The 11,983-nt window shown below is 40.9% G+C and overlaps 1 protein-coding gene across 1 annotated transcript; it reads left to right on the top strand.

Annotated features, from left to right (window-relative positions):
• Nucleotides 1-2,202: 2,202 nt before the first annotated feature.
• Nucleotides 2,203-7,186, top strand: LOC101849237 (dentin sialophosphoprotein). Its single transcript, XM_005107555.3, has 2 exons — nucleotides 2,203-2,432; nucleotides 5,789-7,186. The coding sequence occupies exons 1-2, from the start codon at nucleotides 2,228-2,230 to the stop codon at nucleotides 6,073-6,075; spliced, it is 492 nt and encodes a 163-aa protein (XP_005107612.2). The 5' UTR covers nucleotides 2,203-2,227; the 3' UTR covers nucleotides 6,076-7,186.
• The last annotated feature ends 4,797 nt before the right edge of the window (nucleotides 7,187-11,983 follow it).

Genomic DNA, 11,983 nt, shown 5'->3' with positions numbered 1-11,983 from the left:
ACCAGCTGGAAGGGCCCGGGCGTTTACTCAGTTTTGCTGATGATGTGCTGGTGTACAGGCAAGGCAAGAACCACCAGGTTACAGCGGAGACAGTACAGGGAGAACTCGATAGACTTGAACAGTGGTGAGAAGCGAACAACGGGAAACTGCACCCGGACAAAGCCTGCGCACTGTGGTGTACACTGAATAACAATGCAATGCACGATGACATGCCAAGTATCTCGATTGGAGGCAAAGTGCTGAAGTACTTGGGCATCACGTTTGATCGCACCCTCTCTGGCAAAGATCACTTCACGAGAACAATCTCCAGGTCGAGAAAAGGCCTAACCTTAAGATGATGGCTAGAGCTAAGGTGAGCCAGAAAATCCTTGTCATCCTCTACCAGACACTGATACTCTCTGTCGTAGAGTACAGGCTCGGACTCTTGACCCTATCAAAGACGCAACTGCAACGACTCGGGTGTTACAAAATGAAGGAATGAGGGCAATACTGGGGTGCACATTAGACACCTCAGCTGAAGCAATGAGATATTTCCTAGACTTCCCATGTGCAGACGAGAGGCACAAACTGGCACAAGTCCAAGCCTTTCTGCGAGTCAGCGCAGACGAAACGAACCCTCTGCATAAGAAAGTGGGACGGCAGATGACATCAAGTCTAAAGAGGGACACAGAATGGATGACTCAAGCCACGAACACTAACAACGAGTGCTGCCAGATACAAGACATCAGGAGAAGCAGGGATTGGGTCGTGGTCGAAGATGCGTTCGGAGAGTACACAACAGTGAAGGCAACATTCGGTAGAGAATATCGCACTGGCCACTTGGAGCTACAAACGCTGAAACTGAAACCCTGATAGAAGAGCAGAGCGAACATGGAGATGCTGTGATCTTCACAGAAGGATCAGTCAACAGGAGTCAAATTGGACTGAGCCTTCAGTGTCAGAGTTGATGGGGTAGTAATGAAAGAGCTAAGTGAAGCAACTGCACTGACAACATCCAGTATGTGTATGGAGATAAAACCCATAAGTGAGGCTCTACACTGGATCAAGAACACAAGCCATCAGCGAGAAGTTATCATTACTGACTCTATGAGCACACTACAGAAGGTACGGAAAGGGATGCTCTATGCAGACTGGAAGGCTACGATCAGGGAGAGCAGCCTGGAAAGAGTGGCCTAGCTGGATCTTCTGCCCGGGCCCCGCGGGGGTAACCGGCAGCAGAGAGCAGACAAGCTGGCCAGAGTAGCAAAAGTGGGAGGGAATTTGACACTGGACCCACCAACCGTCCTAACCGCTGACTGTAAGGGAAAATTTGAGGAAGAATAGGGCGGATAGCGGTTCCCACGCGGATTGAAGGAGAAGGGGATCCAAAGAGGAGAGGGGAAACACAGCCACCTGTGCGGACCCGTCCGACGGATCTCCAACCAGATTATGATGGAGACTATAAGCAGACAGACTCTGGGATGGATCCTGGAGAGGGGGGGGGGGGGGGGGAGCAGAGACATGTTCCGACTGCAGTGACATCAACACAGTGGACAAGTATGACAAGTAAGACAAGAGGCCTATTATAATACATTATTTTGACAAGTTAGAAAACAATTGTCTATTTATATGGACCTAACACCGCTCTTTTGGTGCATACACAGGATCACTAAAATAAATTATATAAATACAGCAACCTTGCCTACAGATTACTCATTTTGAGAAAGTACAAACACACGTGAGACCATATTATGCCCCCACATTATTATGCATGTTCTAGATTTCATCACATGACTGCTTACTCTTCCATTGAAGTTGGACCGAGTTCCTTAATTGGGCTTACTTAATTTAAGTTTGGTGTTGAGGAAACTATATAAACTTTTTAAGGTTTAAGGTGTTATATATTATATCCCCTTTTATTTTTTTGTACCCTCTCTATTTTGAGATAATTATAAAAAGAAAAGAAAACGTATGGGTACCTTTGTTTGTAGTGGCCTTTATGAATGGGCTTTTAAAATCTGTTGGTAATCCATCTTTCAGACCCGTATGTAAAGACCTTAGAAGATTAAATAAAGCGATTTGATTTTGTTTTGTTTAAACCACGATATCAGACGAAAGTGAACGACTATCTGTACTGGCACTTTTGTACCCTGTATTCTTAAGTCTGCATATCCCCCCTCGTGGGACTTACCTGGCTACACATCCTGTAACTTTTGCTTCTGCCTGAGCGTATTTTTGTTTTGGTCACATGACAGCTAACATGGTAGATGGTAATGACAGAGAAGACAGCGCTGACGACGATTTTGATTTAGAGAGCCAAAACAACGAAATGAGTCTCAACAATAATGGTATCAACGGTTCAAACACGGAGGATACGCTTCAAGCGTTACTGATGGCATCATTAAATGTGAATGATGCTGAAGATCTTAACGATATGGCGAGCATAGCCGGAGGTAAACATAATTTTTGTTCGGTTTTTAGTTTTTATGAATGAATGTTACACTCTCATTCATTCATGATTCAATTTCAGAAGAGCATGACTATACTATAGCGACACCACCCACGGTCGCTACAGCGGGACCTTACCGGAATCCCCTTTTTTTCTCTATGTGAACTCAATTACTTGTGCTCGGGTTTAGCGGGGCAAGAAAAGGCCCGAACTCGGATACAGCTGGAGAGATAGCCATACGCACGCATCCAGTTCAACACTGCTTCATCAGCGAGATTTTTCTTGTGGAACCAAAAATCCTGCTATAGCTGTGTTCTTCTGTATAAGGAGGCGACTCATTAGGATAATTAAGATTGATTTGATTGCTTGTTTGTTAACCCTGGGAGCTTACTTTTTTATTCTATGCGACTCTAATCCATGTACTATGACATGATGTACAGTCGAACCTGCCTTAACGGAAACCTGTCTTGACATAATCTCCCCGTTCCCCCCTTGATATATTCCTCTTTAATTACCTGTATAAAACGGATACCTGTCCAATGCGGAAACGGAAAGAAAAATCCGCTCCCTTCCGAGCGTATCACCTGTCTAAGACGGAAAATGATTTGCTCGCTCAGCCCTGATTTGAAACAAAACCACAAAACTCGCAAGTTTGGTTCCGCCGGCTCTAATTTAACGTCATGGCCATGCCGCTGGGCGAGGAAGGGGAGTAGGGGTGCAATTTGGGGGTAGATGTTGCCACATCATGTGAGCCCTGAGCGATGCAGATGGTCAGTGTAGTGTGGGTGTGAAATCTCACGACTGCCTGTGAGAGTCAAGAGTGCTAGGGTAGCGAACACCTACGGAAACTTTCCTGGGTAGCGAGAAGCCAGAGGTGTGAAATTAGATTGACCAATGCCTGCCGCCCTGATCGTACGGCCAGCCAAGAAAAGAGTTCCTCGAATCGTTTTTACAATGATGGCAGTGAGGGTGGCATTGATGGGTGGGACTAAGGGTGGAAGCAAAGGAGATGTTCAAACGTTTCTGTTTTTGATAGGTCATACAGTGGGCCTATGAAAGGCAAGCACTGGTGATAATTGGATACGTAAGACTGACGCATGTCATTATCAGACAGGATAGCAGCTGAGAGGTGTGAAGTTTTGACCACTGCTTGCCGATCAGACAAGCGATCCTTGATCCCACCGCTGGGCCTTTGAACCCCCCCCCCCCCCAACCTCCACCTCCCCCCTAAATTCCCCTGTCTTCAGACGGAAAATGTCTAAGACGGAATTTTTCCCCCGCTCCGTTGCGATTCCGTCTTACACAGGTTCGACTGTACAAGATTTCTAACGACCAGCGTTTCCCAGGAGACACCAAGGTCATTCAGCAGTCAGAGTGCAAGCCATGAATTGAGGTCTTGGTTTAGATTTCTTATGCAAAAAAACCCATTGATGAATGTGAATCTGTAATTTGTTATATGAAGCGTATCTAATAAAAGCTGTACGCCAAATACAAGCTTTGCCAGTCAACATTCATCATCATGGTCCTTGTGCTTCTCAAGGTATGTGTGTCACAGTAATGACTTGCTTCGCCGTATGAGAAAAAGTGATGAACAGCGTACACGATATACTACAGGTGACAAAGTGGTTAATAAATGGCGGGTCTCTCTCTTACCAGGAGTTACTTCATTAGAGAACTATCAAAATAAGTTCATTAAAAAAAATTTAATTTCAAAATTAATGAGGTGAATAAACACTACTTTCACTACTTTCAGGTTAGAAACGAAACTGTCTGAAATGTAACTGGAATGAAACTGGTCATGGAATATAATATAGATCTATACAGAACATCAAACAATCAAGTGGGTTCAGTCATCTGATGAGAATGCCCCCTAATAAAGTGGTCTCTATAATCGCCCAATGCTGTCATAAATTCTAAATTGGCCTCTGATGCTGTGGACGAGCCGTCATAACCCATTCACCAGTCATTATCGCTAGTCCCTCCAATGAATGTTTACCCAAGTTGACCAATGGGTAACTATACATTTTCAACTGCTGGTGAGGGAACCGTTTCTCCGTCATAAAGTATAAGCCCCGCCCACAGCTCATACAAATTTTACGTGAAGTGCCCGCCCACAGCTCATACAAATTGTACGTGAAGTGACTGGTCACTGTTTTGTTTACCTAATCTGCAACAAAATAACAATGGACACTAACATGAACTTGCGACAGAAGCATCGCTTCTTCTCCGAGTAGTGACGACCCAGTGTTTGTTTTACCATGACACTCAGTCTTCGTCGTCTTACATTCTTTATTTTATCCTTGCACAAAATCAGCAAAGAAAAAAACAAACCAACAAAGCATCAACAACAGAAAAACTCCTTCTCACACTCCTTCACCCCGCCATGGTTTGGACATCAGAAAAGAATTATTTGCTTTCTTTATTTTGATCAGTCCTGCCTAAGACGGCCACCTGTTTTATAATACGACCACTTTTCTCCATGATATTGGGTGGCCGTTTTACACAGGTTTGACTGCATATATTTAACTATACATTTTTTGAAAGCTTATAAAATCATACAGTGGAGTCCGCCTAAAGTGAACACGCTTTATTTGAACAATTGGTTAAAGTGAACATTATTCTGTGGTCCCGATTGAAACACTATTTGTTTAAGTAAAAAAAATAGTGGATAAAATGAACCAGTTTCATGGGGAAACGGATAAAGTGAACGCCTTAAATGAGTGAAAACAAGAACGGACCTACAGTGTCACTGTTGTGTCATCATGCTGTGAAAATTAAATTATTTGCCTCGGGCATCTGCAGACAATCCCAGCTCGGCGTTCGCGACCGCAATCTCTATCAGAAAGAAAGAGGCTTGCCCGCTAATATTGTTCCTCCACCCTAGACCCACCACTGCGCGTAGCTACTGTTTCTAGGCCTCCACCCTACCAACATGGTTAAACTGAACCTCAGATAAAGTGAACACTTTCTTCTGGTCCCAAAGAGTTCACTTTAAGCGGACTCCACTGTATACAGTATAGCATGGATGGATAGGTCAAACACAGAAGACTTGAAATCATACATCCGTGCAGTCCCACTTTTTTTTCTTCTTCTTTATCTTTGTGAGATATACCTCAAACTATGGATACCTGGAACGTACTGAGGCTGGTCCCGACGAATTCGAGTTGTCTGTATTATACCGTAACTTGTCAGTTTGAGCTTTTACTTAAAAGTAGAGACACAACCCCCCCCCCCCCCATCCATACTCTTACAATGTGTTTTTACTCATTGTGTTACAAAGCAGGATACCTTATTTTATTTATCAATTTGTTGATCATTCTTTCTGTTAATGACTTAAATGAATTTTCTCATCTCTGACAGAGTATTCCTCTTTGAACAACACAATAGATGAATTAAACAGTTTCCTGGATCGTTGGGATGAAAGGCACGACAGACTCAGAGCCCAAATCCGAGAAGCTTTGGAGGAGGATGAAAGAGAGAGGGCTAATAATGCCGTAACAGCCGAACAGCCAAAGGAGGATCCTTCAGGGAACGAGAGCAAAACCTCTAGCCAGGAAAGTTCTGACAAAGTCACAGAGAAAGAAAACACGGAGTCTTCAAATTCAAGTTCAGATTCACCCACAGATTCTCTTCCTCCTCCTTCATGACTTTAATTATAACCATAGTCACTTATTCTAGATTTATAACAACAGCAAGCGTATGTAAATATAGGAAGATAATGCATTGAAGCTTTGAATACTGTGATCTCCGGCTAACAGCACGCTGGGTAATGGCATGATCCACCTAAAAACATGCTAGGAGTGGGAACCAATTTTTCTCTGATACTGATATAATTATTAGTCAAAAGTGCACATTCTAAATCGACAACTCCGTCTAAATGCCCAATTGTCCCTGTGCCAGTGTCAGAAAACAGACCAGCCATAAAAATGACTCGTTGATCTGGAACTGATGGAAGCGAAGTAAACGTCACATGTCCTCCTTTATGACCGGTACTTGAAATTGTCGCTTTGCCATGGAGAAAAAGTCATAGGAAGGTGATGTTGGTGTGAGACTGACTGCGCAATGAGGAGGCAAGTGTCTGGCCTTGCATGGTGGACAGGTAGTGTGAGTGTGGGAGGGCTATGGTCATAGTTATGACAGCCATTGTCTGTGATCGGTGGGTGCCGGAAAACTTCTTACTTAGGGGCGAGCTCAGCTCAATTATGCAACCTACTGAAGTTGATCAGATGCGAGATGGTTCTCATCAATCAATGAAATTCAACAGAATACTTAACTTATTCTAGATTACTCCCTTTTGAAATTCACTTAGCACATTTGCATAAGAAGAGTATGCTTCTACTTGCTACCCCAGCTGCATGTCATTAGCCAGAGACCACTGTATTATGATCTTATGATTTTTGTTGTTGTTTGAATTTCAAAATTTGTACTTTAAGCATTATTTTATTAGTATCTTGGAAAATACCAAATGGTGTACTTTTAAGCACTATCAATGAATGAGAAAATGGTGATTACCACTATGTTGGAACGAAGATAGTACATAACAAGATGGTTCACTCAGCCAAAAAGTGTCCGCGGAAGTCCACTCATTGCTTCAGATGGCACTGCAGTCTTTGTTTGAAGCTCTCTTTCGTTTCTCCAGAAGAAGAATTGGAATAGCAACCCCTTGCGTGTGCAGATCGACTGCTGTCATCAACTGTTCAGGTTCATTCAGTGTGGAGCTTAAGGTTTTTAAAAAAATTTCAATGACCTCTCAGAAAACTGCATCTCCCCTCGACGCTTAACGGCAACAGAGGATGAAAAAGTAAAAAGTAAGTAATGACCTCTCGCCTCTCATTTTAAAGTCAAATTAAACTAAGAAAACAGTCGCCTCTTCCACCGGAAGATGTTTTTGTCAGCGTAACCATTTTAAAAAAGCGTTCTCCCGAAATTTTAATTTTAATTTATTTAAAAACTTGTTAGTTTCACTTTGATTTTTTTCACACAAGTAGGGTAACTCTGTTCGCAAAGGGTACGCTTTTCCGAAGAGGGCGCCACCGGATTTTGAGGATGCTTTTTTAATTGGCTCAAAGAGAGGAGTGAACTATCTTGTGATGTACTATCATTATCATTGGTTAGAATAAGAGAATGAAATTATGAACTCACTGGCTGCCAATACTGACACTACGTCAGAAGGCCTAGAATACAAGATGTAGTTTTGCATGGGTTCTGTTATTGAACAAAGTATAAATGCTCCTAAATTTTATTATTCTGTTAAAATGGGTGGAAAAAAAAACGTGCCTTTAGTTTGAGGGTCCTTTATATACTTCCTTACCCAGTGGCTCAAGTAATTCGGAGTTTATCTTTTGTTCGTATTTCAAATAAACATACAAACAAAAGTATGACACCGGTTGAAAATCTGTTTTCACTTCAATAAAACATAACATAAAAATTAAAAGTGTCTACTTTGAATGGTTATTCAACAATGAATCTTCTAAAACACCCCTGTAATACCGGCAACCCGGGTTAAATTGGAGTGCCCCTAGCAGTCAGTGAGTTAAGAATCCAATTGGGGAAAGATAGAGGGAATGCTCTTTTGGGATTGAAGTGATCATGTCATTGTGCTGTAAGATGTATGTATTGAGTTGAGTTAATTGTCTGTCACTTGACCTAAGTAAAAAAAAAATTCTTATTTAATTTAAAGCTCATCAGAATGATTTGATTAGACTATGTCTGTGACATAGATGAAGGATTAGCTCACGTATTTTCAATGTAGCTCAAACTTATTTTTTACTTTCTAGGTGTAAATTATGTCATTTTGAATTACAAATATCAGGAGGTAGAGTAGAAGACCTTTGCTCAACCTCTGGATGTTTTGTAGAATTTGTGTTGCTACTGCCATGTAAGTCTGATCATTGTCAGAATTTGGGAAATACCGGTAGCTCTGTCTTTGTATTTATTCTACAATTTTGATCTCATATGGTTGTGATTTGCATTTGATGAATTCCAGGTTAAAAAAAAAAAATTACTTTCACTACGTTGAAAGTTCATGAACACAACATCTGTTTATAGTATAGGATAAGTCAAATCGCATTTCTCGTGCAGCGTGCGTTATGCCATGAATAATTATTTAGTACTCATTTAAAATCAGCTTTGGTGCAGAGGCAAACTCTGATAAATGAAAGCAATGTGGATGGAGAGAGAGCACCTTTCGCCAAGCAGCAGGAAACTTTGAAAATTGTTACGACTTTTAATAAGGGTTTATTCCAACTCTACCACCCCAACTTGTTATTACTTGATAACATTTACGGTGGTCCTCACATAATCATAATCCACAAATTTGTGAGTCAGTTTTCCCTAGTCCGAGGTTTCGGGGGGGGGAAAAGTGAAAGTAAGATCTGGACAAGCATGTGTATTAATTTTAGGTAGATAAATCTCTTTAGATTATTAAGAAAGAATTCCATCAGAAGGGCGACAGGCTACAGAGCTATGTCAAACTCAAACAGCAGATTTTTACTTGACTTTTGTACACTTTTTCTTTGCTTCCCTAATGGATTTCAATTTTCAAATGCTGTTTAGGCTTAAGTGCAGTTTGAAAAAGAGAGATGTTTTCTCTTCCTCAATGCATGATGCTGACAACTGGGCTGGCTTCTATCATTTGTTGTTAGATTTTTGGTTTATTCTTTTGCTATTTAATTGTAGTTCCCAATCAGGAGGCGGGGGTGCTTAAAAAAAGATTTAACACCCCCCCCCCAATGCACACACACACACACACACACACACACACCCAAAATGAGACAAAAGAGAGGGGAGTGGGTGAGTCTATGAAAATTAACTAGGACCACTTGTTGTGCAACAAGCTAATTCACTGGGTCCAAGATATGATCTCATTTTGATTTTGATGGCTCTATGTAATCTCTTGACAAACCACCATTTTACAATTTGCCATTCATCAGATTATTGTACCCCCAGTCACCAGTTTGTTTTCGAAAGATCCCAAGTCAAACGTACCAGTTTTAGTATTTTAAAAATATTTTAACACATTACACCCTAAGGGTCTGGACGGGACCTCAACAGAGGTTCCATTTCGATAGTATACCACCTTGGCCCCCTTTCGATGAAAGAAATGATCGGTGCAATAACTCATTAAAATCAACTGAAAGTCATTGGCCTACTAAATTTACACTCTACTGGAATGAAACAATAAAACTTGAGAGATGCAAAAAATTATAATGTCTAGATCTGTCTCTCAAACCAAATTGCGCCTCGCGAAATGCCAGTTCCGGCACTTCCGCTGTAAAGGGACAGCTACGCAGATTTGTTCCGTTTCTCAGTGGAATAATCACAACCGAAGAAGGGCAGGAACTTTTTGTCAAATATCGGTCCCCGTCGATTTATGCAAGAAAAATTCTGAAGTTATGCAAACTGAACCCAAAAATGTGAAATTATGCGATTCTGTTAATTTTAACAAAGAATGATTAAAGGAAAATAATCAGAAATTATGCGAAAAATGATCAAATTTTGCCAAATTATGCGGGGACAGAAATATATTTTTCTAAATTTAGGAAATAAATTAAAAATCGGGCTCCATCATGGGGACCTATCTATCTTTTTACAGATATTTGCCAACTTTCAATTCTGTAGCTGTCGTATGGAAAAAGGGGCCCGTGTGTTTCCAACTTGCCAAATTATAATAGATGTATAGATTGATTCTCTATTCCGCTTTCGTGGTTGTACACTCCAGAATTTCAAAGGTGTGGTATCAGGGCGCACGGCTAGTGAACGGAAACCCTCACTTGTTTACAATGGCGTCGTAGAAGACGGACTTTCCCAAGATTAGATCTAAACGAAACTAATGAAAAACTAAAAATTAAACAATTGTGACTTCAGGCTCCTCAATAAAACTGTGCTCCCTTTAATTGATTCTGAACCACCTTTAATTTTGTCAAATTCGAAAGTTAAGTGGTTGGGAAGTTTTAATTTTAGGCGGCCAAAGTGACGACTTTCACAAATAAGATAACAAGTCTGATGTTATGTTGAGTGTGATATCCAGTGATATGAGTTCAAGTGTATCAACATCAGCTAAATGAAAGAAACGCTGTGAATTTGATTAAGAATCTACTACATATATAACCAGAACAGTGCACTAGAAATAACCAGAAAAATATAGTCTTGGAGGAGCATGATTATTATATAATGAATAGTAGAGATAGTAATTTGTATGAATGACGAATCTGATGATACAGTATGCCTTCTGATGTTTTTTCATGTACAAATATTTATATATATATCTAGTCAGAAAAGTAAGGTGTATACAACTACAATATTGTACTTGTTTGTGTATTATTATGTATGAATTGTTTGGTACAAGTAAACTTTTTCTGTTCTTCATGTAGCCTACATGTGTAGCCAGAAAAGTAAAGCGTATCTCTACAATACTGTGCTTGTTCATAATATTTACTGATTTAGCCCGCAGTGCCGCTCGTAGTGGCTGTCTCTCCTGTGTTTTGATGCAAAGCGACTTGGAGCAGCTCTTACTCTTACCTGACCTATTGCTCACTTTCTTCACATCACTTTCCTCTCTCTTTTTTTTTCCTGACCAGTTAGTACTTACATTCCAACCCTTTTTTCTGGTGTCATTTTAACAGTATTTTTTAAAATTCTGTGCATTTCTATATGTGCCACACATGGGGTTTTATCAAACTTAGATACCTGTATCTCTTTATTAACTTTTTGTGAGACCACGCTTGAGGTTACGAAGTGGTCACAAATTATGTGCGTCCGGAGTCAAAATTATCTGCTGGCTGAATCAGTTCAATGTCAATGTTACAAATGTGACATGAATATGATTAAAAGTAATAAGCATAATTGGTTCTGACTGTGTGTTTCAGTTTATTGAAATCGCATAACTCTGGCCCCCCAGGAAATCGCGGTCTTGCGGCCGCGTTTTTCGTCGAGTTCCGCAATAAACCCGCAATTTCAGACAAAAATACATCAACGCTTTAATTTTAACAGAATTTTTAATACGAAATGGTGCGAGCACAGAGCCGATACGCCTACGTAAATCATGGTATTGGCCCAGCTCAAGCCTACTGAGTGTACTCTAAAAGCTATAACTGGAAATTCAGGCCGGAATGCATTATGATGTACAACACAAACTGAGACATAGGCTAGGCCTGGATCTAATGTGTGTAAGAGTGCGCGTGTGATAAGAAAGTAGGTGTGTGAGGTGTACGTGAGGGTGTGTGAGTGTGTGTGCGCGCGCGCGTGAATATTGTTCATACATGGTGTCTAAACACAGTAAAAGGGCACCTAGTCTCAGTATCTATGTACACGGTAACCGGAATGAAAATAAACCAATATTTGTCCTGTGCTGTCACTTGTTGATTGAAAAAAAAAAAGAAAGTCATACATAAGCGTCTTGTCAGGCTCGCCATCATGACCGGTCAGTGAACCTGTGCTTTCGCATCACATTGTGAGTACCGTTTGGGGTCACCAAAGTTCATTCAAAGTCTGTGAGCTGCGAAGCATAGGGCTCCGGAATAGGGGAACTATTGATTTTTTTTAAAAGGTGCAGTC

This window comes from Aplysia californica, unplaced genomic scaffold (assembly GCF_000002075.1).
Source record: "Aplysia californica isolate F4 #8 unplaced genomic scaffold, AplCal3.0 scaffold00611, whole genome shotgun sequence".
In the NCBI taxonomy this organism is placed as follows: domain Eukaryota; kingdom Metazoa; phylum Mollusca; class Gastropoda; order Aplysiida; family Aplysiidae; genus Aplysia; species Aplysia californica.
The sequence above is the reverse complement of the archived record's forward strand: the minus strand, read 5'-3'. Positions and strand labels throughout refer to the sequence as shown.

What these genes read in the sequence shown, in the direction of transcription:
- LOC101849237 (XM_005107555.3), top strand. Translation starts at nt 2,228, where the DNA reads ATGACAGCTAACATGGTAGATGGTAATGACAGAGAAGACAGCGCTGAC. An exon ending in TATGGCGAGCATAGCCGGAG is followed by an intron (nt 2,433 to 5,788) that starts GTAAACATAATT and finishes CATCTCTGACAG; the next exon opens with AGTATTCCTCTTTGAACAAC.